This window comes from Diabrotica virgifera, chromosome 5 (assembly GCF_917563875.1).
Source record: "Diabrotica virgifera virgifera chromosome 5, PGI_DIABVI_V3a".
Classification (NCBI taxonomy): domain Eukaryota; kingdom Metazoa; phylum Arthropoda; class Insecta; order Coleoptera; family Chrysomelidae; genus Diabrotica; species Diabrotica virgifera.
In genome coordinates, this window is record NC_065447.1 from 21,550,864 (window position 1) to 21,577,981 (window position 27,118).

At 33.4% G+C, this 27,118-nt stretch overlaps 2 protein-coding genes across 2 annotated transcripts; one reads left to right on the forward strand and one right to left on the reverse strand.

The window, feature by feature from the left end:
• Window positions 1–3,989: 3,989 nt before the first annotated feature.
• Window positions 3,990–23,102, reverse strand: LOC114326914 (sphingosine-1-phosphate lyase). Its single transcript, XM_028275374.2, has 9 exons — window positions 22,620–23,102; window positions 22,192–22,407; window positions 18,963–19,171; window positions 15,347–15,583; window positions 15,060–15,288; window positions 11,781–12,000; window positions 6,107–6,253; window positions 5,928–6,048; window positions 3,990–4,244 (listed from the first exon to the last, which is right to left on the reverse strand). Exons 1-9 carry the CDS (start codon window positions 22,765–22,767, stop codon window positions 4,110–4,112), a joined length of 1,662 nt encoding a protein of 553 aa, XP_028131175.2. The 5' UTR covers window positions 22,768–23,102; the 3' UTR covers window positions 3,990–4,109.
• Window positions 23,103–24,317: 1,215 nt separating this feature from the next.
• Window positions 24,318–26,801, forward strand: LOC114326916 (NEDD8-activating enzyme E1 catalytic subunit). Its single transcript, XM_028275375.2, has 3 exons — window positions 24,318–24,863; window positions 25,262–25,858; window positions 26,351–26,801. Exons 1-3 carry the CDS (start codon window positions 24,564–24,566, stop codon window positions 26,783–26,785), a joined length of 1,332 nt encoding a protein of 443 aa, XP_028131176.1. The 5' UTR covers window positions 24,318–24,563; the 3' UTR covers window positions 26,786–26,801.
• The last annotated feature ends 317 nt before the right edge of the window (window positions 26,802–27,118 follow it).

Consider the following 27,118-nt stretch of genomic DNA (forward strand, 5'->3'; position numbering starts at 1 on the left):
CAAAATTTTAATGCACAGTCGCTATCATATTAATCTGTATTAATGCCTGTATTAATTTTTTTCTGCAAAAACGTTGAAAATATAAATTGACTATGGAGTTTTTTTCACTAGTCTTGACCTCACAAGTAAATACTTTTCGAGTTATTTGCGCGTGGATATATTCATGTTCCAAAAAAAGTATGTTTCATGAGGAAATGAGTAAGTATTTCGCCAAAAAAAATATTCATAGCAAAAATACAGCTTATAAAAAAATGAAAAAAATGTTTTATATATGACATATGAAGTAAACCCAGTAAGAGCAGAGTTGTAGCTAATAAAAAGTAGGTTCTTATTCGTCAAATTCCAAATTGAATATTTCTGCGTGAAATAACCAAAAAATTAAGCACTTTTCGGGGAAAACTCATCATAACTGTTTTAAAGTGTTTAAAAACAGCTTTATTTTTTTAAGTTTTTAGTATCAGAAGTAAACAAGTTGCGCACAAAATAAAGTTGATCCGTTTTTTTATAAAAAAAATCTTAAAAATCACCTCTTAATTAGCATCCCAGATGAAATTAATCAGTAGCGCTTCATAAGTTACTTTACGTATATCTCTTCTTCTTCTTGTAATAGGACTATGTCCTGTTTCTTCTGTTCCAGTCTTTGCTGCGATCCGGAGCTCCAACTCTCGTACCATCGTTTTTTGGGTCTTCCTATGGGTCGCTTGGTGTTGGGCTTCTGTGTTTTCGCCCAATGCGCCATACGTTCAGGGTCCATCCGATCTACGTGGTCTCTCCACATGCGTCGTCGCGCTCTTGTCCATCTCACTACGTCTTGAACGCCTAGCTCTCTCAATGTGTCTTCGTTTCGTATTCTATCTCTGAGTGTGATACCTCTTATGGATCTTAGGGTTTTCATCTCTGTTGTTCTCATTATTTGTTTGGTCTTTGTTGTCTCGGCCCTTGTCTCAGCTGCGTATGTCAGTACGGGTCTAACACATGTCTTATAAATGCGGACTTATTTGCTCCGTTATCATTTCCTATTCTTGAGTTGAAATCTCCCAACAAGAATATTTTTTCTGTTTGTGGCAATCTATCTAGGGTCTCTTGAAGTTTTTCGAAAAATTCGTCTCTCTCGTTCTTTGGTTTGTTTACATCTGGTGCATAAATGCTAACAATATGGATTTTTTCATTAGCTAACTTCATTGAAATATCCATTATATGCTGGTTGGTGTAATTAACCTCTTCGATGTTATTTTAAAATTTTCTGTTTACTAATATGCCAACACCTGCTTGTGCTCTGATGTTCTTGTCTACTCCGCAGTAGAAGAATATATGATTTCTATATACTGTGTTACCTTTACCCTTTTTCTTTGTCTCTGAGACTGTACATATGTCTATTTTGTGCTTTTCTACTTCTAATATAATTTCTTGGTCTTTAGCGTTCCACGATGTAGTGTTCCAGCATGCGAATCGTAGAATATTTCTCTTCAGGTTTTTTTTCCACATTCGTTTTTTCCGTTTTCTCGCTAGGTCGTCATCGTTATTCCATCCAGTATCCGAGGCTACTGTTCCAGTTCTTTGAGCATTGTTTTTTTTTACGAAGGGTACGAAGGGTTACGCCGGGCTTGGGACCGGCAGTGATGGCGACTTCTGAGCTACTCGATTCACCCAGCATCACCACCCCAGGCGGAGTTACTTTATATGCTACGTATATGTATGCTTATATAGTAAGTTTCATCGGTTCAAAGTGCTTATTTTTGAAAGGCTGTAGTTAAAAGGGCTTCAATGGGTCACTAGTCACGAGTATATGCAAATTTGGAACAGCCATATCTTAACCAATTTTTGTGTTACAGAAAAACAAAATATTCAGAAAAGCAAAACCTTTACACTTTGGGATATTTCGTATCACTGATAATTATGTTATTTTGAAAAAAAGGCATTTTTCTTTCAAAACAAAAAAAATTACTGTAAAACTAAATTTACGATAAAACTTACAGATCATGACAAGGCGAAAACGGCGGGTCCGCTGGGAAAAATATTCCCATGAGATTTTTTGGCATAATCACATTCGTGAGACATCCCAGAATAAGGTTCAAGAAGTCGCCCACGTGAAAAGTGGTTTAATTTTTTTTAGCAATTTTTTTAATCAAATTGCAAAAATCAATATTTTTGGCTCGGACATTTTTTTTGTAGGTTTTTTGGACCATTCTGGATAAAAAAGGTCTCTTATTATTTTTCTCTAAAGTTGATCGTTTTCGAGTTGTAAGAAATTTAAAATTGAAAAAAACGAAAAATGACGATTTTCAAGGCTTAATAACTAGGTTAAACGTTATTATTATGAAAGTCAGAAACTGACTAAATCAAAGTTTAATGCCCCCCCCCCCCCTACAAGATCCTGAAGAAATTTTTGTCATTATTTTATTACTAAGCTGTTATTTTTAAGTAATAATAATGAGCGCCATGCACGAGGTAGGCAGCCGTAAATGTGAGTGCAAGTAAGATGCACAATTGGACTGCCGGAGTGGCATCTCTCTCGCACTCAGCATTTACGGCCGGCAACCACGTGCATGGCGCTCAATATTATTACTTAAAAATAACAGATTAGTAATAAAATAATGACAAAAAATCCTTCAGGATCTTGTAGGGGGGGCATTAAACTTTGATTTAGTCACTTTCTGACTTTCATAATAATAACTTTTAACCAAGTTATTAAGCCTTGAAAATCGCCATTTTTCGTTTTTTTCAATTTTAAATTGCTTATAACTCGAAAACGATCAACTTTAGAGAAAAATTATAACAGACCTTTTTTATACAGAATGGTCCAAAAAACCTACAAAAAAATTGTCCAGGCCAAAAATAAAGATTTTTGCAATTTGATTAAAAAAAATTGTTAAAAAAATTTGGCCCACTTTTCACGTGGGCGACTTCTTGAACCTTACTCTTATTAGAATAATGTAGGTAATCCTGAGAATCTAATATCTCACCTGACAATACAATCCACGGTGGACGCCTACGCAGAAATACAAGGCACCTTTAAGAAGTACAGTTAATAATAAATAATTCAATAAGTATACTTAGTCACGATTTTCCCCCTAACTCGGAAAATATCGACCGCATGAAAAAACTTGGAAGAAATTGTAGGAAATCGCAACAACTTAAGTCCTTACCATTTTTTCGAAGAGTTTAAAGTGGCCGAGCGGTTTACTTAGTCAATTTTATATTAAGTAAATACCGTTGCAATATCTCCAAACAAAATATACCATCATCAGAAGAGACTGTAATTAACGAAAATACTTACCTAATTTTTTATCGAGATTATGAGGCAAATAAAATAAATGTACAATATCTAAAATCACCCAGTGACTTAAATCAAATTAAAAGACAAATTACAACTACAATTATTCTTGTTAATTTAAAAACGAGTTTAGAAAGTAATACATAGGTACACTCCAATAATTATTTTAAAGATTGCCATTGTTATCGTTGAATGAGAACTCAAATTTAAATACATCAAAAGAAATAAATATTTTTTATTATAATCCGATCGACCCGACCGACCCCAAATTCCGATAACCAAAGCTACCTGAATACGTCTCATCGTTGTCTCAGGTAAATTCAATCTCGTACCTAGAAAGCTGCTAACGCCATCTATTTCTAAAACCACTGGTGTCGTACATAAAAGCTCGTTTAGTTTCGTATCTTCTCCCCTATATTTATTAATCAATGGTATTAGTATTCAGGGTCAAAATAGTTTTTTTTTCAAATTTTGCAGATGGATCTAAAATTTATTCTGACTATTTTTTCAATACCTTACCGCCCAATCGAACAAAAAATTTGAGTTGTGTTTGGAACCCCCTCAAGCACATTTCCTGGCTACGTGCCTGGTAGTAGGTACCTCTGATCCGATTTATTTTTCTTTGACATTCTCTTTTGTTGATTCATTAGGCTGGCTTTGTGAGCTGTACAAGGTAATATCTACCATCAAATACTTTCTTTAGAAATACACAATATTCAAATAAACATTTATTAAATATAGATCACAAATATTATGGCAATATAAACCTTTAACAAAATAATTTCAACATGTATACAAATATACCCACATTTAAAAATATCTGTATTAAAATACTTTAAGCTTTAATGTTTCCCTCTACTTTGTCTTTTTTTGGTAAAGGTACATATAACATAGAATCCAAAAATAATCTCGTGAAATCACCAACGATGGATCTGTCTGGTAACTCTTGAGCAGTTCCATAAAGCGCCATCTAGAAAAAAGACAAGAAATTAAAACGGTACAATGACATTATATTTCATATCACTAAAGGTTGTAAAATTGTATCATTGTAACACAAGGTTTTAGATCGGGAAGATCATTCATCCACGCTTTATTTATAATGATGTAAATGTAGGAAAAATCACTAAGGGCCAGTTTTTCAGTACTGGGTTAACCTATTTATTTTTCGGTCACCGAAATATTCATGGTTATACAGTTTTTTCAGTACTAGGTTAGGTTTAAACTCGTTTAAGTTAACCAAGATTTTAACCGATCCTCATTAGATGGTTTAACTCCGAATTTTGCGGTTACACTTGTGCATGGCTGCAGTGAATGTATCAGATTGCATCAGATGTTTATTTTGAGTACCTGCCTGACAGAAGAAATTAGTTGGGTTATGTTATTTTGTTTTTATCGCGGGAAGTATTCTACTTCCTTATTATTATAAGGAAATTATTATATATTATTATCGAAATTATAAGGAAATATATTTAAATATATTATAGCTGTAACAGGTACCTTACGTGTACACATCTGTAACAGAATTTAATGCATGATTCCTAGTAGTATTTTAAAAAGATAATTTTATATTTGTCTATACAGCAAAATAATTATTTACCAAACAGTTTGACTTCTTATTTCCTGGCCAATCTGTTCAAATAGTGATAACTGATAACAACGTGGTCTTTGACAAACGAAATCGGCAAAAAAGTCTAAATCGTCCCAGTAATTGTAATGCTCTTCTGTTATGAAACCGAGGTCCGAGGTAGACATTATGAACTAAATAATTCCGATTCCGAACTTGATATTGCATTAATATTTTTTTTAATTTGGTTATGAAATTGTCTTTTTATTTATTTTTCTGTCAAATTGATCATTATTTCTCGAATTGCACATGCGCAAGTACAGTTACTGCTGCCAACAGAAGAAAAAAGTGGTTAACTAACCGAGATTTTCTTAACTTGGTTTAAGGACTGAAAAACGCTATGAGGGTTAAAATATTGGTTAAAATTTAAACTAGGTTAGCTAACCAAAATTTTAACCGGTCACTGAAAAACTGGGCCTAAAATACAAAAAATGGACATTTTTAACTATTTATAATGGGAAATAAGCCACAATATTATTAAAAAATGATTTTTATTAACGTTTCGACGCCCAAATCGGGTGCCGTTGTCAAAATACAAAATACTACTAACATAAACAAAAATGTTGTTGCTTAGTAAAAAAATTCTTCTAATAATGTATTTAATTTGACTCATTTATATCGGCAATTCAGATACATATGATACATTTTAAAGTAAAGACTTTAAAATGATATTGCTAATATTTATGAGTTGCGTTATAATATAATAAATAGTTAAAATTGTAAAAATGCCACAAGAAAATAGCTTCAGAACAACATTAAAAAATAGACATATTTATATTTTGTGGACCTAACGAAGGAATTTGACAGAAAAATTCAAGGAAATCATCCACTTATTGTGAATATTACAGACGTTGATGTTACATAGATAGCTCGAAGATTTAAAAGAACTAATAGATCTAATCAAAAGTGGTATAAAAGGGAAAAAGTCAAAATGCAACTAAAACATAAAAGATTGAGAGAATTTCTAATGGGCAGACAATAGAAAGAGAGCGAAATAAAAAATCTAAAAAATAAAAGATATATAGTTACCTTTCCAGTTACAGGTAGAGATGGATCCTTCAAAATTTCATCCAAAGACGTTCTGACGTCTTCTAAGAATTTATCTGCTACTCCTGGTTGAGTATGCTGTCTAGTTACACACAAATGGATTCTGAAATAGATAGGTAGTGTCATAAAAGCCAAGGAAAAAGCAACAGTTCTGGACTTACCCTGAAGGGAATTGTAGAGTGTTCAAACTCCATCCGCATTCTTTGAGTGCCGCAGATAATCTGTATATCTCGAAGTCATTTGAACCGATGGCTACAACGCTAGTAACAGGTGTTCCAAAAATGAAAATGCCCTTCATCCTGCGTAATCTAAAAGAAATAAAAAATGGTTAGTAAAATAAGTATGTATTTTAACTATTTATAATGGGAAATAAGCCACAATATTATTAAAAAATGATTTTTATTAACGTTTCGACGCCCAAATCGGGTGCCGTTGTCAAAATACAAAATACTAATAACATAAACAAAAATGTTGTTGCTTAGTAAAAAAATTCTTCTAATAATTTATTTAATTTGACTCATTTATATCGGCAATTCAGATACATATGATACATTTTAAAGTGGAAGACTTTAAAATGATATTGCCAATATTTATGAGTTGCGTTCCTGGGACGACTTTACTGAAAGATAGTTCATTCGATTACATGAAATCAACCCCAACTCAAGAATATCTGTCACAAAAAAATCATAGCATGTGATCTGTCTTTAAAAAGACAACCACATGCAACGGTGACATTAAAATTCTCGCGTTAGAGATCTCATAGTAAATCACGAGGGAAAACCAGGAAAAACCTCGTGATACTATCCCGACATCGTAAGTATTTGGTCTTACATTTAATTTACTCTCAAAATTAATACCAAATTCTGACTTTACTATAATTTTGTTTAAATTATAAATAATATCAATAATACATGGATATATAAGTAATACTAAAATATAAAATATGTACTAACTCGACTATTGACTTACTAATTGTGGTATTTTCTTTCTATTGACTTCCTCTTTCAGTATGGGTATCCACATCCTACTGCATTCCACCGAGGAATTTGCGACACAATTGGTTTCGTTTAGCATAATTAGAGCCGCTTCTTTGATTTTTCTCTTTTTACTATCTGTTTCTTTCAGGACTATACTTGAATCTCTCCACTGAACTCTATGTTCATTATCCCATGCGTGTTGACATATTTGAGATCTATCAAATTCTCTATTTTTAATATAAGATTGATGTTCACTTATTCTAACGTTTAATGGTCTTGATGTTTCACCTATATAAAACTGTTCGCATTCACAAGGTATTTTATAAATACAATTCTTTGTCCTTTCTTGTTCATTGTTAGGTTTAGTTTTAGATAGAATAGATCTCAATGTGTTGGTTGTTTTGAATGTTGTTGAAATGTTGAATTTATTTCCTATTGTTTTAAGTTTCTCGGATAGTCCTTTTATGTATGGTATTGATATTTTCCTCGTATTATTTCTTGTGAATGTTGTAGGATCCCGTTCTATGTTGTTCTGTTCCATTCGATCCAATCTTGACAATTTTTAAAGACAGATCACATGCTATGATTTTTTTGTGACAGATATTCTTGAGTTAGGGTTGATTTCATGTAATCGAATGAACTATCTTTCAGTAAAGTCGTTCCAGGAACGCAACTCATAAATATTGGCAATATCATTTTAAAGTCTTCTACTTTAAAATGTATCACATGTATCTGAATTGCCGATATAAATGAGTCAAAGTAAATAAATTATTAGAAGAATTTTTTTACTAAGCAACAACATTTTTGTTTATGTTAATAGTATTTTGTATTTTGACAACGGCACCCGATTTGGGCGTCGAAACGTTAATAAAAATCATTTTTTAATAATATTGTGGCTTATTTCCCATTATAAATAGTTAAAATTGTAAAAATGCCACAAGAAAATAGCTTCAGAACAACATCAAGTATGTATTTGTTGAAATCAATGTTTTATCGGTATACAGACTGTTTAGTGTTTGATTAGATATACCCCAATGAAGGAAGCGCTAAAATCGGCAACACTGCTTATGAGAATCGCGTGAATCAGGTGCATTAGGTGGGCAGCGGGGAAGAGGTGTTGCCATTTATAGTGCGTATATCCAATTGAAAATTAAACAGTCTGTATATAAAAATGAATCCCCATTTCCCTTGCAGACTCTTGAAAACGACTTTACCAGTTATTAAACAAACTTGAAAACAAACAGCGTTTGACATTGAAAACACCCTCCAAGCTAGTTCAGCTGAAATCCACGAGAGGTCGTCGTTGTGACTTAACATCGCGAATACTTTTTAAATGAATTTAATTAGTAGGTAGCTCTTACAAAATAAGTCTGGTAATGAATACATGAGGGTTAGGTTAGCTGAGGTCTTTTTCCATAAAAATATATACAGTCGGAAAAATGAAAGATTACCCATGAACGATCATATCAATCACATATTATTCAGATTATTAATAATCTCTCTCTCCCTCTCGTTTTGCGATTTATGAAAAAAGACAGCAAATACAAAATATGTGATTGATGTGATCGTTCATGGGTAATCTTTCATTTTTCCGACTGTATTATTATTATTATCCTACATACATACAAAAAGTATTATATTTATACATATACTTTCTACAAAATACACTAATATACAGGGTTATCCATTAAAAAAAATTGAGAAAAATTGATCACACTGTGTATATTATAGCTATGGTTAGATGACAAAGACATTAAATTATTTAAAAATGACACTATAGTAGAAAAACTTTGTTAATAACATGTCATTTACATTTTTATTACCTGAAAACCTAATCCAAAGTCCATAAAATATGACTATTTTGCTCAATTAAAATGTAATTACTTTGAAAATTATTTAACCGCGGACCTATAAAAAATGTGTAAAATTACATATACCTGTATATACAGGGTGTTTGGTAAAGAATGGGCCATAGCTTAACCTTAGATTCCTGAGGTTAAAATAGGTCGATTTAATCTAACTTACCTTAGTACGAAAGTTGATAATAACCAAAATACAGGGTGTCAAAGTTAAACGTTTATTTTATGTATTCTTGAATATTTCCTAACAGGCATCGGATAATAACACAAAATTTGGTAAGCGGGGGTTTTTTGGGACGAGAAATCTAATCGCCACCAAAAATGATGTATTGCCCAGAGGGCGCGACATACGCCGTTCAGCGCTCATTTAATAGGATCAATTCTTTTATTGTCCACTTTACATACTTTTGGTATCAAAACGTTTATTCTCTTAATATTTTTACTTAAAAAAGGTACACTACATTCATCTCGCTAAACTCAACCGTTCTCGAGGTAAACGCATTTTAAATCTGCGAGGTAACATAATTTTTTGCATATTATCATTATAGTTATACCCGAAAAATAACTTAAAACCATAAAAATTTACAAAAATATATCGCAAATTTCTTCAAATAGGAGCAACATATGGTTCCAAGTTTATTTTTCGGGTGTAACTACAATGATATTATGCAAAAAAATATGTTGTATCGCAGATTTAAAATGCGTTTATCTCGAAAACAGTTGAGTTTAGCGAGATGAATGTAGTATACCTTTTTTAAGTAAAAATATTAAGAGAATAAAAATTTTGATTCAAAAAGTATGTAGGGTGGGTGGTAAAAAAAAACTGAACGTATTAAGTGGGCACTGAAAGACGTATGTGGCGCCCTCTGGACAATACATCATTTTTGGTGGCGGATTTAGATTTCTCATTCCAAAAAACCCCGGCTTACCAAATTTCGTGTTGTTATCCCATGCCTGTCAGGAAATATTCAAGAATAAATAAAATAAAAGTTTAACTTTGACACTCTGTATTTCGGTTATTATCAACTTTCATACTAAGGTAAGATAGCTTAAATCGACCTATTTTAAGCTCAGGAATCTAAGGTTAAGCTATGGCCCATTCTTTACCAAACACTCTGTGTATTTGAACAAGCAAGATATCAACAAAAACACCCAAACACATAAAAAAGAAAGGAATAACACTAACTTTCAGAATGAACAATCACCTAAGCAAATATATTAAGAACATCAAGAGTCAAAAGAAAAAGTACTTACACAGCGGTGTATATATTATAGTCAAAGCCCGAATTTCAGGCACTCCTAGGTTTGACTAGGCAATCCTCAGGTCTGACTGACGGTCTTAGTCAAAGCCCGAAATAAAATTACAGTTTCGGCCTTTGACTAGTCAAACCTAGGAGAGACTAAGTTGGTCAGGCAAAGGTCGAAATTTAATTTTATGAAATCGGGGTTTGACTAGTCAAACCCCGATCAGCCATTAAAATGTCGTAATTTGTTAGATTGGGTTTAATAAAACGTCATTTTTTAATTTTAATGTTTATTATTTTTATATTGTCGTAATTTAAATAAAAAAATTATTGACTCATTTCCTTATCCAGTAGTAAAAAATTAGTGTTTATTCTCACATGTTGAGGCATTATGCCATTTAGAGTTGCACAATACGTTAGACCTTTTACACTTACGTAATATGGAAGAGCATTTCTTATTGCAGTAGCATTTTATAAATCCTTGGCCTCCAAATTTAGAATCTGTTGTACTAATTTCTTTTAGTGACAGAGACAGCTCAAACGTCTGGAACATCTTCGAAATTAGGAAATTTCTCTTTGCATTCTCTTATTTGATTTCTTGAAAAAAGTGTATTTATTGTTCCGTATTTCGTACCAACTCTATATAAACCGTCAATTATTGTTTTATATTGTATGATACCCAAAATATTTCAAACATCTCCTTTGGCTCTATCAAAACTGGGGATAGGTAATTACAGTATTTCCGATCAAAATTGGAGGACATTGTTTTTCACTTAATTGTTTCATAGCATGATAGGCTGGTCATGAAGACCTTCAATCGCATTTCCTTTATTTATTTTAATCTGTTCTGTCAGTGCACAACGCTTGCTCGAACGCGTTCCAAGGAGATGCTCCAAATATTTTGGGTATCAGACAAGGTAAAACAATAATTCACGGTTTATATAGAGTTGATACGAAGTACGGAACAATAAACACACTTTTTTCAAGAAATCAAATAAGAGAATGCAAAGAGAATTTTCATAATTTCGAAGATGTTCCAGACGTTAAGCTGTCTCTAAGAGATATTAGTACAAAATATTCTAAATTTGAAGGACAAGGATTTATAAAATACCACTGCAATAAGAAATGCTCTTCAAAACCATGTAAGTGTATAAGGTCAAACGTATTGTGCAATCTAAATGCCATAATGATAATGCCTCAACATGCGAGAATAAACACTAATTTTTTTTTATTTTAATTACGACAACATAAAAATAAGTAATAAACATTATAATTAAAAAATAACGTTTTATTAATCCTAAATCTAACAAACTGCGACATTTTAATAGCGGATCGGGGTTTGACTAGTCAAACCCCGATTTCATAAAATTAAATTTCGACCTTTGCCTGACCAACTTAGTCTCTCCTAGGTTTGACTAGTCAAAGGCCGAAACGGTAATTTATTTCGGGCTTTGACTAAGACCGTCAGTCAGACCTGAGGATTGCCTAGTCAAACCTAGGAGTGCCTGAAATTCGGGCTTTGACTATAACATATACAAAGTTATATAAATATGGTGACTGCCCAAAACTGACATTAGTGAAACTGGTAGAACATTTAACAAAAATATGACAGAACATAGAAGGGCTTTCAATAATAGTCATGCCACTTACAATATACAAAACAAGCAGAGCGATCAACACAAAAACAAGTATGCTTGTATTTAATTACCACTTTTAAATCAATGAAAAACAAAATATGTGTAACATATATCTTACCCTTTTTCTATATATCTAGATGTATGTATAACATCTCGGGTGGCTTGTACATACTGCTCTTTACCAAAATTGAGCATGGCAGCCCAACAGACTGCTATGTTACCGCCTGGTCTCGATCCGCTAACACTTGGTGAACCGTAGACACCACCAGGCCAATCTGTCGTTACTGTGTATTGGTAGTGACGGTATTCTTTGTTCCTGTACATTACCACCGAAGAACCTAGATATAATAGAATATATTAGTGTTATACAATGAGAGCAAAATCGTTGTCTATTTTGCTATTACATGCTATCATGCACATCATAGTTAACATTTTAAAGATAAGCCGTATTGCCAAACAAAAAATATGTATTGTTAGGTATATAATGTTATGGGAAGAATTCAGAAAATTAATTTTATGTCCAAGACCACGAGATCGTAGAGTTTCATCGCCCTGTATATGGCCAAAATTTGTAAATACAGTAGAGCGTCGATTATCCGAACGTCGATCAACCGAACGACCGGTTATCCGAACTCTCGACTCCCGCGCCCCGCACTCGAGTACCGAGCAAGCGTTAATAATTAACGCTTAAAATATCTTCAATTTTCTTCAATATTGTATCCAAAAATATGTTGCAAAGACTGCACTTTTTTGTTTAATTGCTATTTGTCATTATCAAGATATAAATAAATATGTAGGTATATAAATATGGCTTTTATTCACTTGCGGCTACAAATGTATGACTATATCAATCTAGATCGATTATCCGAACAAATCGGTTTTCCGAACACCCATGTCTCTCAATTAGTTCGGATAATCGACGCCCTACTGTATAGTCGGTTTGCTAAACTCAGACGCATCTGGATAGATATTTTAGTCGATATTTCTTTTGTTTTTTGTCAATTTTGCAAAAATTGGCAAAATTACTAAATATTTAATGATTATTAACTATTTAAAAATTATTTTTTGCCAATTTTGCTAAAATTGGCAAAATTACCGACTAAAATATCTAGAAAGTTGCGTCTGAGTTTAGCGAACAGACTATAATATATTTTTAGTCGTAAGCAGTGTTTCGTGGAAAGTGTAATACATTAGTGGTTAAGATTCTACGAACGGACTTAACAATTCAAGAACAATAGAACTAAATTACGATCGGTTTTAGAAAGTGGATGTATTTGCGATTGAAGTAAACAATAGAGTGTTTCTAAATGCTTCCCAGAAAGTAAAGACGGTAATAAACAAAATTGTTTAGTTTTAGAATATAGGGTTTTTTTCTAGCATGTAAGACAAAAATTAATTTTGGTATCTCCTGGAATTTGACAAGAAGGGGAAATTTTGTATACAACACTATTTGTTTTTAAGAAAGGAAAGTAGGGATGTAATGTGTAGATAGAATGCTTGCGATTGGCGAGAAGATATGGATGGAGGGAGTGTTTGAGTCTCAGATTGATGAAGGAAAAAGGGTACTGTGTAATTAAGATCTGAAGAGAGCAGTCCAGTTCAGAAAGTAGTGATTCCGTGTGAAGTGGTTAAGTTGGTGGTCGTATAAGCAGATTTCTGTTGAGACGAAATCGTGATCGAGTCGAGAAGTAAAATATCCTCGGGTCCGAATAGATTCCAGTTTCTGTCTGGAACGAGTAGCCGGTTTTTATCAATTTTGCACAAGATATCGAGCTGAGAAAAAAAATCTTGGAAGTATAAAGATTGATATTGTTTGTATCGAGTCAGAGACTAAATTGAGGAGAGATTTCGAGCGAGTGCTGTTTGTTGGTGAAGGAGTTGGAAGAGAAGGAGCGTCGCAGCATCCGAAGGAGCACCTGTGGGGGAACTGAGGACAACACAATCCATGATAAAAAGTATGGAAGATAAAAAAGGTTAGTCAGATTATTTGTAAAAAGGAGAGAGTTGTCTTATATTACATACCATATTTCTTTTAATTTAATTCATTCATTCATAAATTCATAAAAGATATTATAGAAGATCTATTTAAAAATTCATAGAAGATCTATTTAAAAAGGCGAAAATTAATATTTGTTTTATTTTTATGATAATAAGAAGAGTCTACCGAATCTTTTAAAGGAAAATTTGTTAAAAAAAAGGAGATAGTAGAATTAAAGATTAATTTATTAGATAAGAAATTTTACAACAAAATTTAGTTTTAGCATAAAGTATAATCGTGTATTTATGGTATAGCATATAAATAAATATTATTTGTAGAATTTACATGATTTTGAGTACATTTTTTATTTTCCTTGTTTTGCCTGGATGAAGTGAGTAACGAGAAATACTACAAGCCACAAACTAGATAAAGGTAATGCTTTAAAATCAATTAGCCCTGAGAATAAATGTTATCGAATTAATTAATTAATCGAATTCATAAGATGCTGATCAATCTCTTAACAGAAAGAAAATAGAGAGCATAATAGTATAATATACATATTGTAAAGACAATTATCGTATTCCTTTGCTTTTACAAATAAGATACCAAAAGTATCTTTATCTAGTCAAATTTAATGTTATTTCTTTTCTTCTTCTTCCTGGGTGTATGATGGAGTTGACAACGGAGTTAGGGAAAAGAGCATTCTTTGAGTTTTTGTTAGCATCTTCTGATGATTGTCACCAGGTACGCAGGTGAGTTGTAAGCCACGCCCCCCTCCAAGATGGCTGCTGCGCTCTTATTGGCTCATTGAAGTCACGTGGCCAATTTAACATGGCCGCTGTCAGCTGTCAACACGTGGATTATTCAATATGACGGCTGTCAAATCCAATATCTTTCTTGAAACTCACTCTATATTTTGCTCGGGCAGTTGATACTTCTACTGTTTGTTGATTTACCTCTTATTATCTTGACCGTTCTGGCCTCTTCTATTCTACTTATGTGATTAATCCATGCCTTTTTTTGTTTTGCTGATCTCTTCACTCTTCTTTTGGTCTCTCAAAGTATTTCCTGCAATTCTTGCAATTCTTCTCACTACCTCTTACCTTCGAGAGCAAAAAATGTTTGATGTGTTCATTTAAAAGCAACTATGGAGTTTCATTCTATGTGCTATGCAATTTTCATTTATCAATTTCTAATGAATGACAAGTGATGCCTAAAGAGCATAGATCGTTAGAGGAAAGTGAATGTATAAGACAATTTTGTTGATGTTTGAATTTGTAGATAATAAATGTTCAATGATAGGATAGCCCTAATAATGCTTTGTATTTTTGATGTGCATGATATGCATACTAAGTATTAAGAAACATTTTATAAAACAAAACCTTACTTTGAAATGAATATGTTAAAAAGTTATGTTACCTTTTGGTGTGTAGCCATATTTATGTGTATCAGCAGAAATACTGGTAACTCCAGGTAGTCTAAAATCGCACAAAGGTATGGGATATCCCGCCTCTTCCATAAAACAGCTCAAAAATCCTCCTAGACAAGAGTCGACGTGAACAGGTATGCCATACTTCAACCCCAATTCAGATATGGCTGTTATATTATCCATGGTTCCGTATGGGAAATTTGGAGCTGACCCTACTAACTATAGAGAAAGTAGTAAGGATAACTTGGTGACTAAGATCATAATGGGAATAACTTACCAAGATCGTATTCGAATTGATAGCTCTTCTAAATTTCGTAATATTTACTTGGTATGTTTGGGGATCAACTGGGATAGATCTAACTTTTAACTTCAAATATTGTGCAGCCTTATCAAACGCTGAATGCACTGTTGTTGGTACGACTATTTCTGGCTTTTTAATGCCTTTAACTTCTCTGGCATAGTCTCTGTATGCCTTGCAGGCCATCAGTATTGATTCGGTACCGCCACTTGTCATCTGCAAAAAATATGATGATAAAGTTAGGTTAATAAAAATACATGTGTTTTAAAGACTAATATTTTTGAAAAGGGCATTATTAGTCATTTCGAAAAAGGTTTTAGAAAGTTTTTTTCCATAAAATATAAGTAAGTATTATTGAAAAACTATCTTCACCAATCCATAATAATAAGGAAAAGAACATTAGTACATAATACAATTTCCAGAATATTTCATAAAGATCTATTTGAGAGAATTAACTGTTAATAAACAGATATTAATAGCAATGGTGAAGACTATGACACGAGATATCTTACATAAAAGAAGACTTAAGGGGGAAAGGACATTCAATTATGCTTACCGTCAAAGAGAATCTAGATGCTACCAAGTAAGAGATAAGAGAAGATAAGTGTTCAAAAAGATGAAAGATAGATTCGAAAGAGTAGAAGACATTTTCAAGCAGATAGAAAGGATATAGAGAAGATGAATTATTGCATTAAAGCAAGGACAAACATTTAAGCCTAATGGCATCATCCATGTGGAAAGGAGCAAGAGTGGGCTGACAAATTCAGCGCACACTTATGATGGAAAGTTTTCTTGGACTATATTGATAGCAATTAAAAGAGGCTAAGGTTGCGAATGGCTGTTGGATACCAGAAAAACATTAAAATACACAATCCATACCGTTATTTGCTTTTAAAAACAGCTCTTAGAGAACAAGATATATTGGCAGGATTTATAGACCGGAGGCAGCGCTGAAAAATCTCTTTGAATTTACTAAAGCTAGATTTTTCACAGTTGATTACTGTGAGTGTGTAGAGAAACATACTGCGGTCGGTCAAGCGAAACGTAGAACAGGGGTTACTGAGAGGGTATCAAAGTTGCTTTCCTACGAAGGTAATTGTTTCCATTTACTAAGGCTGAAAATCAGTACGCACATTCTAAATTAAATATAAATAAGTTATTATAGTCGGTCAGCTGTATGACGGGACAGAGCCGGTCGGTCGGTCCCAATAGTCGATTGAGGAAATGAAGCATTTTGGCTCGCGATTTTTTCGTCCAGCATGGATTTACCTGAAATTTTCACAGAAGGTAGGGAATAGTCCAAGGATCATTTTATATATCATGCCGCTATCATACGCTAAAACCTTGGGGGTAGTTGCCACCCCATCTCGGGGGTGGGAATTTTTGATTACATTTTAACCATGTAATTCGATGGAAAAAGTGATTCTAAGAAAAAAATGTTTTTTACATTTTCTTCGTAAAACTAATATTTTTCGAGTTATTCGCGCTTGAAAATAACAGTTTTTCGACGAAAAAATCGACTGATTTGATTTGAGAATACCTCGAAAAATATGCATTTAATAAAAAAAACTGTAGATATCGAAATTATATCTTTTAGTAACACAAACCAAATTCTTTTCCTATAATATCTTTAAGACCAATACAAACCAAGATACGGCATGTTAAAGGTTAGCTTTTTTCGTCAAATGCACAATTTGAAATATTTAAAGCCAAATAATGGGAAAAATTTGCATTTTTCGAGGAAAACTTAATAATCTTTTTTCAAGCATACAATTAGACCTTTCAAAAAAAAACAATAAAAAGTTTCTAGCATGAAAATTAAGCGACTTACAAAAAAATGTCGGTACCTGCTTTTCTCTACGAAAAAATCAGCGAAAACAGCCCCCTAACTACCTTCCTAATTCAAAATTGGTCTTCACCTTTCTGTAGTTCCTTTTACATTTATATTATCAATACACTCAAGGAGTTTGACCTATTTAAAATGCCTAATTTTGAAAAAATTGGAGTTTAAAGAAAAATTGATTTTTTGCAATTTGGTATTTTTCACCTTTTACTTCAAAATATCTCCGAAAATACTGAAGATATGAAAAAAATTATATACTACTAAATTGTAGCTTTTTTAATGACTAAAATTACCCTGTGCATAGATTTTCATTACAGTGAATAGTTAGCCAGATATAGCTGTTTAAAACCTCTAATTACCAGCAAACACCCCCTTATTCGAGCCCTTTAAACCCGCCCCAACTAAAATCTAAGGCATCTTACGGAATTTAATTTACACAGTCTTATATCTCTAAAAATCCTACAAAATCATTTTTGAGGGGTCTCATTACTGAGAGGGTATCAAAGTTGCTTTCCTACGAAGGTAATTAAATCCATTTACTAAGGCTGAAAATCAGTACACAGTTAGATATAATATTTTTCCAAAATTAGGCATTTTAAATAGGTCAAACCCCTTGAGTGTATTAATAATATAAATATAAAATGAACTACAGAAAGATGAAGACCAATTTTGAATTAGGAAGGTAGTTAGGAGGTTGTTTTCACTGATTTTTTCGTAGAGAAGAGCAGGTACCGACATTTTTTTGATTAAAGTCGCTTAATTTTCATGCTAGTAACTTTTTATTATTTTTTTGAAAGATCTAATTGTATACTTGAAAAAATATTATTTAAGTTTTCCTCGAAACATGCAAATTTTTCCCAGTATTTGGCTTTGAATTTTTCAAATTATGCATTTGACGAAAAAAGCTAACCTTTAACATGCCATATCTCGATTTGTATTGATCTTAAAGATATTATTGGAAAAGAATTTGGTTTGTGTTACTAAAAGATACAATTTTGATATCTACAGTTTTTTTGATTAAATGCATATTTTTCGAGGTATTCTCAAAAAACCCTCTAAAAAAGTCGATTTTTTCGTCTAAAAACTGTTATTTTCAAGCGCGAATAACTCGAAAAATATTAGTTTTACGAAGAAAATGTAAAAAACATTTTTTTCTTAGAATCACTTTTTCCGTCGAATTACATGGTTAAAATGTAATAAAAAAATTCCCACCCCCCGAGATGGGGTGGCAACCACCCCAAGGTTTTAGCGTATGATAGCGGCATGATATAGAAAATGATGCTTGGACTATTCCCTACCTTCTGTGAAAATTTCAAGTAAATCCATGTTGGACGAAAAAATTGTGAGCCAAAATGCTTCATTTCCTCAATCGACTATTGGGGCCGACTGGCCGACCGACCGGCTCTGTCCCGTCATACAGCTGACCGACTATAATAACTTTTAGTTATATTTAATTTAGAATGTGTGTACTGATTTTCAGCCTTAGTAAATGGAAATAATTACCTTCGTAGGAAAGCAACTTTGATACCCTCTCAGTAACCCCTGTTCTACGTTTCGCTTGACCGACCGCAGTATGTTTCTCTACACACTCACAGTAATCAACTGTGAAAAATCTAGCTTTACTAAATTCAAAGAGATCTTTCAGCGCTGCCTCTCCGTCTATTAGGACGAATCATTTCAGGAAGAAGATTGGAAAAACTTATATGATCTAAACAATATACTGTCTACTATTAATGTATTAAAATATATTACCGATCCAACTACATTCTCGTCTCCATGAAATAGATTAGATGCTATTCTAATAACTTCTGCTTCCATTTTGCATACTCCGGGAAATAAATCTGGATGTAAAGGATTTGTGTAAGCAGTTTTACCATAAATGCCAGAAATGAGGTTTATTAAATCTTGATTGTAAAAATAGACAGCTCCTGATACTTTACCACCTTTCCAGTTGTATTCACCTAAAAGAATCATTTAAGACATCGTCAGAATTATATTTTATGCCACAATATATAACTTTTCAGTTGTTTTCATTATGCGTTGTGGGATGGGGAATGTGGAAGCTCGTATTTGAAAGTGTTAAATTCAAAGAGAAATATTCTGGGCAGTATACGTGGCTTGTCTTTTTAGTTTTGCATATAGCCGCTTAGAGGGCGCCACCACTAAAACCTTTCAACACAAACGTAACCTCAATCTTCTGTTGACAATCTTCTGTCGAGAATTTCATTGCGATACAATAAGTCGTGTAGATACAGTGAATTTTTTAAATTAGCAAGTCGGTCGAAAAATGCATCTTAGCCAAGAACATATTTGAGTAATAATTTTTTACAATTTTCGGAGAGGATTATCCAAACAGCCTTCTCACGCTGAAATGGTTTCTGTGCTTGGGAATGAAGCATCACACCAGTCACCTATTTCCCGCTGGTAATGCTAATTTTAACGTGGTCGCTCCAGTCTCAGCGACGAATCCAGCCCAGGTCCACCCAAAACATTAGTCACGCGGCAAAACATTGATGCGGTTCGTCAGTTAGTTAAGGATGGCCGCCGTGTAACATACCGGGAGATAGGGGCATCATTGGGCATTTCAAAGACCTCGATCCAAAAGATCCTTCATAAATAACTGGGTGTTAGGAAGTTGGTTTGCTGTTGGATCCCTCATTTGCTCACAGAAGAGCAAAAAGTAGTTCGTGTCAATTGGTGTCGAAAAACATCAGAACGGTTCAACAAAGGAAGCTGAAAAAACGTTAGTATTATTAGTTGCGATGATTCTTGGATTTACTCCTACCAACCGGAAAATAAACGCCAATCCGCTGTGTGGGTGTTTCAAGATGAGGAAAACCAACAAAAGCGATCCGTCCTTGAAGTGTGTCAAAGAAAAAGGTCACAACTTTTGTGTCAAAATCTGGTCACGTGGCAACAATTGCTCTAGAAGATCGAAGAACGGTTACTTCTGATTGGTATATATCTGTTTGTTTACCAGAAGCTATTGCGAACCTCCGACAAAGCAACACAAAACTACGAATCTTCTTACATCATGACAATGCAAGTGCTCACACTGGCTAAAAGACAATAGTGTTTTTGGAGCTTCCAAACATCGAATTGTTAAACCATCCACCGTATAGCCCTGACCTAAGTCCCAACGACTTCTTCACATTCCCAAAGATCAAGAATTTAATGCGTGGTGGCGATTCCAGTCACCAGAAGAAGCCATCGATGCTTTTAAAACAGTCATTTTGCAGGTATCAGCTGAAGACTGGAATAACTGTTTACCAATTGAATGGTGGGCTGCAACAATGTTGTAAGCGACAGAATTGAGATTATGCAGGAGATGAAAAAAACATATTGACAAGCTATTTATGAACATACGAATACCAACATTGCGGTACGAAAAACTCAGGGAAGGCAAAATGTTTTTAGCCAGATTGAAAGATGCTCGCATTGGTCTTTGGATATACAATAATATTGCACTAAAACCTCATTTTGACCCAATATGTCGCTTACAACATTGTTGCAGCCCACCATTCAATTGGTTTGAATGTAAGCAAAAGTGTATCGATTTTGGTGTGATATATTTTGAAAAGCAACAAAGTATGTACTTTAAGTCTATATATTTTTTGTTTTTATGGCTATATGCAAAACTAAAAAGACAACCTATCATATATTTAGATCATCTTCCACTTCGGCAACTCTTCTTGATGGACTTTGTGTTGGTGGCGGGACACATTCTCCACAGCTTCATACTCCAAGGTGGCGCAATTGTGTCCCTCAACACTTGGTAGTGTCCTCTCCCTAGTCATAATGTCATTGGATGGTGAATTGGTGACAAACTCTTTTGAGACTTCTTGCCATGTTTTTACCTCCCTTTCATATTCTTGCACAGATTCATTGGAGCCTTGGATACACAGGTTCAGTTGACTCTGGTAAACTTGTTTCATATATTGGCTGCCGTATCTTGATTCTAGAGCTGATACGATGGAAGATGGTCTCATAGCTTTTTTGTGCATCCTCTGGAATTTTTGGAGGGTTCTTACATCTTTACCTTGAAGTGCTAATATGAGATAAGTTGTCTTCTGTCCATTTGCCCATCGATTATTTTTGCAGCGGCTTTGAATTGCCTTCTATACACCGACCAAAAGGTTCTGCTGTCAAAGATAGGAGACTTAATTATTCCGTTGACTAGGGAACAAATTTCATAGGATAACGTAGGATATTTTTAAGAGCTCTAGTTAGCTCATCATATGATTTTTCTGCTAGACTTCTTCTTAATTTAATGGGTGCGTTCTTACTGCCACAGCGGCTGACTGTCAGCACAAAGCAGTTTAGTGGTTGTATCCAGTGCCAATAGGGAAAGCTTAATAAATCTCTCAGAAGCTGACTTCCAGTGGTGTAGTCTGACAGCTGTCGCTTACTCAGCTGTCCAGCTGCTGAGGTAGCCGAACGCACACAATGTTTTCAATCAAGACTTTTTTTGTCTATCTGATATCTCTTTTCGTGTCTTCTTTTGTCTACTTGATCTATTTTTTCTTTACTCCCTTTTTAGATCTATTTTGATGTAAGAGTAATTGTCTGTCTTTCTGACAACTTCTCTCTTGTTTCCTTTTCTCTCTGACGTCTCTCTTCAGCTTCTTGTCTATGTTTCTCTTTTTCTTCTTGTTCTTTTTTCAGGGCGGCAATCATATCTTGAATTTCCTCCATCTTGGTATCACTCCTTGTTTTGACCACACAAATTCTTTCAACTATCCCACTTCTGACATAAGTTGTTATGTTGTTCTGTGCGTTCAGACATTTAGTGAAGCACAAGTATATAGAACTAATTTGCCTATATAAAAGTTTAACAAGCCAAAAAACCTTATTTTCAGAAACAGCTCAAGCCATTAGAAAGTTTTACAAATACATTTTTATCATAGGTATAATACAGAAACTTATACTGTAACAAATACACTCAAATATACTTACAAACTACCTATTTTTTCTAACTTACCCAGAGACAAATTCTGGTCCAAACATTGAATAAGTTCGTCATTTGTCAGCCCTTTTTGAGGTAGTTCAGTAATATATGTTACAGTACTGGTTGATTTCTTAATGTCATCTTCAAAACTCTTTGCTATTGTGTCCAATTCAGTCTCTATTTTCCTTCTGATCGCAGGAATTCTTCTTGCTAACCTAAATACTGTTTTCTTTGTTCTTTCGGTAAGACCTTGAATATAACAATACTTTAAAATAAAATAACTTATTCAAATAATAAAATATACATTAAGACTGATTAAATCAAAAAACAACAAAGGAATTACTAATAAATGCAAATAGCTATTTATAGAAGAATTAAATTACTTTGCTAAAAAATATTTACCCAAACGTTAAGCGATTATCTGTTTTACTCTTACATTTTTACAGTTTATGTGTACTTACTCTCATCTTGAAATAAAAATCCATAAAACCATACAGACAACAGCACAGTTGTAGTAGTGCTTGTGACTATTTGCCAAGCTTCCTTCCCTTGAAAGTGATTATTTAGAGTGCCCTTTAAGGCATTAATTGGTACAGACAGATAATCCATTTCTATCTGTAATACGTAAAAATGATTAACGCGCTTGACCAACTAGTATAAGACATATATAGCCAGGCACCAGGCAGTTAAAAGAGAAAATAATGTAACTTTGAAACAATATATCTATACTTGAACAAAGATAAGATAAAACTTTTGCATGGCACAATGGATCTCTTGAGAATTTTCGCTTGTTATTGGATCCGCATTTGAACCTTGAACGTTCTAAACATGGACAAATAATGTTCAGTACTTAAAAAATGGAATTACAATATTTATAAAATTCTTGAAAATGAAAATGTTACAAGTAATGAACACAACCTCAAACTTTAACGTGACGAAATCATGACCGAACCACACAGAACGACAGAACACAAAACAAATTTATAATAAAATTCTATTTATAAAACGCTGTGTCTAGGTACACGCTAACGTGTACGCAAATAAAAAAGTTAGGTACACGCTTAAACGTCATCAAGTCAGTGACGTCATTATTTAGCGTGTACTATGACTGGGTTTTTTGGTACACGCTAATTTGAGCCACGTGTATGCTGTGGTATTAAGTATCTGTAAGTATCGCGAGTGTCAGAGGTTAGAATTTGTCTAATCGCGTTATGTTTACACACCCATAGTTTACACCTTAATATTGATTTGTAAAAAGTTTCCTTATTTTTTACTTGTTTAGTGTTTTTTTTAAATTAACTATGGAGTGTGGACAATTATTTAGTTCCTTTAAGGAGTTTAACAACATTCTAAAACAGTATGAAAAACATAAGAGACAAAAATTCGTGATTAAGGGTAACAGAAATAAGAAGATAAAATATACGGGGCGATTGATTAGTGCGATAAAGCTCAGTAGTAGATCCGCTATAGTAATAGATAGCAATAAAAGTTAGTAACAAAAATGTTAGCAAACTTTGAGCTTCATATTACAAAATTACTAAAATTAGTTAGAATGTTACAGGGCGTTCGATCATATATTGGCAGACCAAATTTATGTTTTTTAAATGGAACAACCTATATATTATTTTATGTTCGAAATCTTCTTAACTTCCATATCACAAAAATATAAAGGTTTATTATGTTATACAGGGTATTTACAAAGTTATAACTAATTTTCTATGAAAATCGTAATAAGTTCAACTCCCTGTATAAATAAAAATAAACACCACAGCAAAAATAAACACTAATACAAACTGGTATAATTAACTTAAGTATAAAAATTATTTTAGCAGTATTTTGTATATATCATGTTAACTAATATTTATTTTGCTAACCTGAATATATACTTTTATATACATATTGTTTTATTACAATTAAGTTTGAAACATCTGAATAGTTTTGCTTCCCTTCCCCTTCCCTTAATAAAAATATTTTCTTTCAAACAAACAACAAACACTAAACATATCAAAATAGCGTGTACCAAAATATAAAGTCACTGTGCACGCTAAATAATGACGTCATACTGGCTTGATGAAGTTTAATTCGCGTGTACATAACTTTTTTATTTGCGTACACGTTAGCGTGTACCTAGACACAGCGTTTATAAAAATTAGCTTTTTTATTTTACTGTTATTAATTAATTAATTAATTATGTGTTAATATCGAAATTAATTAAGCTGTTGTTGTTTTGAATAGATTATTTTTTCTAGTCAGTCATCTACGCCTACCCTACGCTTGCCTACGCCAAACTGATAAAAAGAAGAAATAATGGAAAGATTTTGATTTGAAGTTGTGTAAATTTTGACAACCAACAATAGGGTTATTTTTCTTATAAAGTAGAAAAGAGCCGAAATAAACATAATATTATGTCAGAAGCCCTAGAATCAAACCAGAAAAGATGGGGCAATCTTAGAAAAGTATTAGAACGACCAGGTCCTTTCAGTCATCCAGAATTTGAGCCATCTTCAGAAATATTAGATTTCATTATGACTTCTTGCAAAATTTTAGTTATAGGAGCTGGAGGTCTAGGCTGTGAACTGTTGAAAGATTTAGCTTTAATGGGCTTTAAGAATATTCATGTTATAGATATGGACATAATAGACTTGTCAAATTTAAATAGGCAATTTTTATTTAGACACAATGATATTGGCTCATCAAAAGCAGAGGTAATATTTCTAAGAACACTACCACCAAATCAGTCTCAAGAACATATCGCCGTCCCGGAAGGACATTGACGTAACTGCAAAAAGCAAAATTGGTTAGGGGAACAAAAAAACGATGTTTAAATATTCAAAATAGTGATTAACCCCTTAACGTTAACGCTCAAGTTAACTCAAGCATGCTAAACTGTGCACACTCGCGATAATTCGAGCGTTGTATTTTATTTTGCTATAATTTTTCACACTCGAATGTAATCGAGAATTGAAAATAACAATGTGAAAGCAAAAAAATATCCTTTTGCTACTTATCACTTTCGACTGATTTCTTCGTTGTGAGCCATCAAGTATTTTTTATTCAACTGAAGTTTTCATTTATTTAATATTTTTCTCATTTATCTTTTTAGGTAGCAGCTGCATTCATAAATAGAAAAGTGCCTGGATGCCAAGTAACTCCACATTTTTGTAAAATACAAGACTTTGACGAAAGTTTTTATAGACAATTTCATATAATTGTGTGTGGTTTGGATTCGATAGTTGCTAGGAGGTGGATCAATGGAATGTTAATCTCATTACTAAATTACGAAGATGATGTTCTAGACCAACAGTCAGTTATACCCATAGTAGATGGTGGCACTGAAGGTTTCAAGGGCAACGCCCGTGTAATATTACCAGGAATGAGTGCCTGTGTAGAATGTACTTTAGATTTATATCCCCCTCAAATTAACTATCCCCTTTGCACTATAGCAAACACTCCTAGGTTACCAGAACACTGCATTGAATATGTTAAAGTTATTTTGTGGCCAAGGGAGAATCCTTTTAACGTACCTTTAGATGGAGACGATGCTCAGCATATTACTTGGATATATGAAAAGGCATTAGAGAGAGCACATCAGTTCAACATTCCAGGAATAACGTATAGACTTGTGCAAGGTGTTGTCAAGCATATAATCCCTGCAGTTGCATCTACAAATGCTGTGATAGCTGGAGTTTGTGCCACTGAGGTAAATTTTTTGTATTGGTAGAGTGAGAACATGTACTATAAAAGGTTTTTGTTATTTGTGATCATATTTTTACCATATTTTCCTTAATACATGCAATTGACAAGGCAAAAGATGAAGAAAATTGGTCCATTGTGTTTCTTTCGTAGGCTGTATTAGCTATGTTACCTGCTCATTTCCATTTTAATATGGCAATCGTTTGGATTACATCTGTTACTCTTGATCGTCTTCTTATTTCTCCATTGGATTTGCGATTGCTTGCTTAATGTTGAAGATTCTCCACTTCATAGCTCTCTGTAGTTTTTTCTAGATTTATTTTTAATCCTATTTCTCGTTTGTCATTTGCTATCAGCGCAACATCATCGGCAAATCTTAGATGGTTCAGGTTTTCACCATCTATCGTCACTCCTCCATTATTTGCCATTCTAAAGTTCGAAAAATATCGCACTGTATATCATACTCCAATATTTTATATCATACTGAAATAATTTTTAGGTATTCAAAATTGCAACAAGCTGCTGTGTTCCGTTAAATAACTACATGGTTTTCAATGATGTCGATGGTATCTACACTTACACCTATGAAGCCGAACGAAATCCAGACTGCCTGGTGTGTTCGCAAACACCACAAGTCATGGAGATCAAGGACCCAAACTCGATGAAGTTAAAACAGTTAGTAGAATTATTGTCCGAAAGTGCCTCATACCAAATGAAAAGTCCTGGTTTGACCACTTTTATAGATGGGAAAAATAAGACCCTGTATATATCCACAATTAAAAGCATTGAAGAGAGGACCAGAGACAATTTAAATAAAAGTTTAGTGGAATTAGGATTGAAAGATGGTCAAGATATTTTAGTTGCTGATGTTACATCGCCCACAACTTTGATTATTAAGCTTAAATATTTGGTAGATGATGTAGAAATGAAATAAATTGTTCTTTTTTTAATTTCATGTGTGTTATTGGTATATATATATAACAGCGCTAACAGGCCTTATAGGCCTACGGCTTCTAAATTCTGGATAATATTTCTCCATTCTGTTCGGTCCTCTGCACTCTTTCTCCAGTCCTTCACCCCGATTTCTTCCAAATCCCTCTCTGCAGCCTCTAACCATCTCTTCCTTGGTCGACCTCGTCTCCTTTTTCCCAATGCTCTGTCATTCAATATTCGTTTGACGTTTCTAGTTTCTGGCATTCGAGTAATATGTCCCAGCCATCTAACTCTTTGGGCTCGTATTTTTGTCGTTATTTTTGGTCTCCCATAC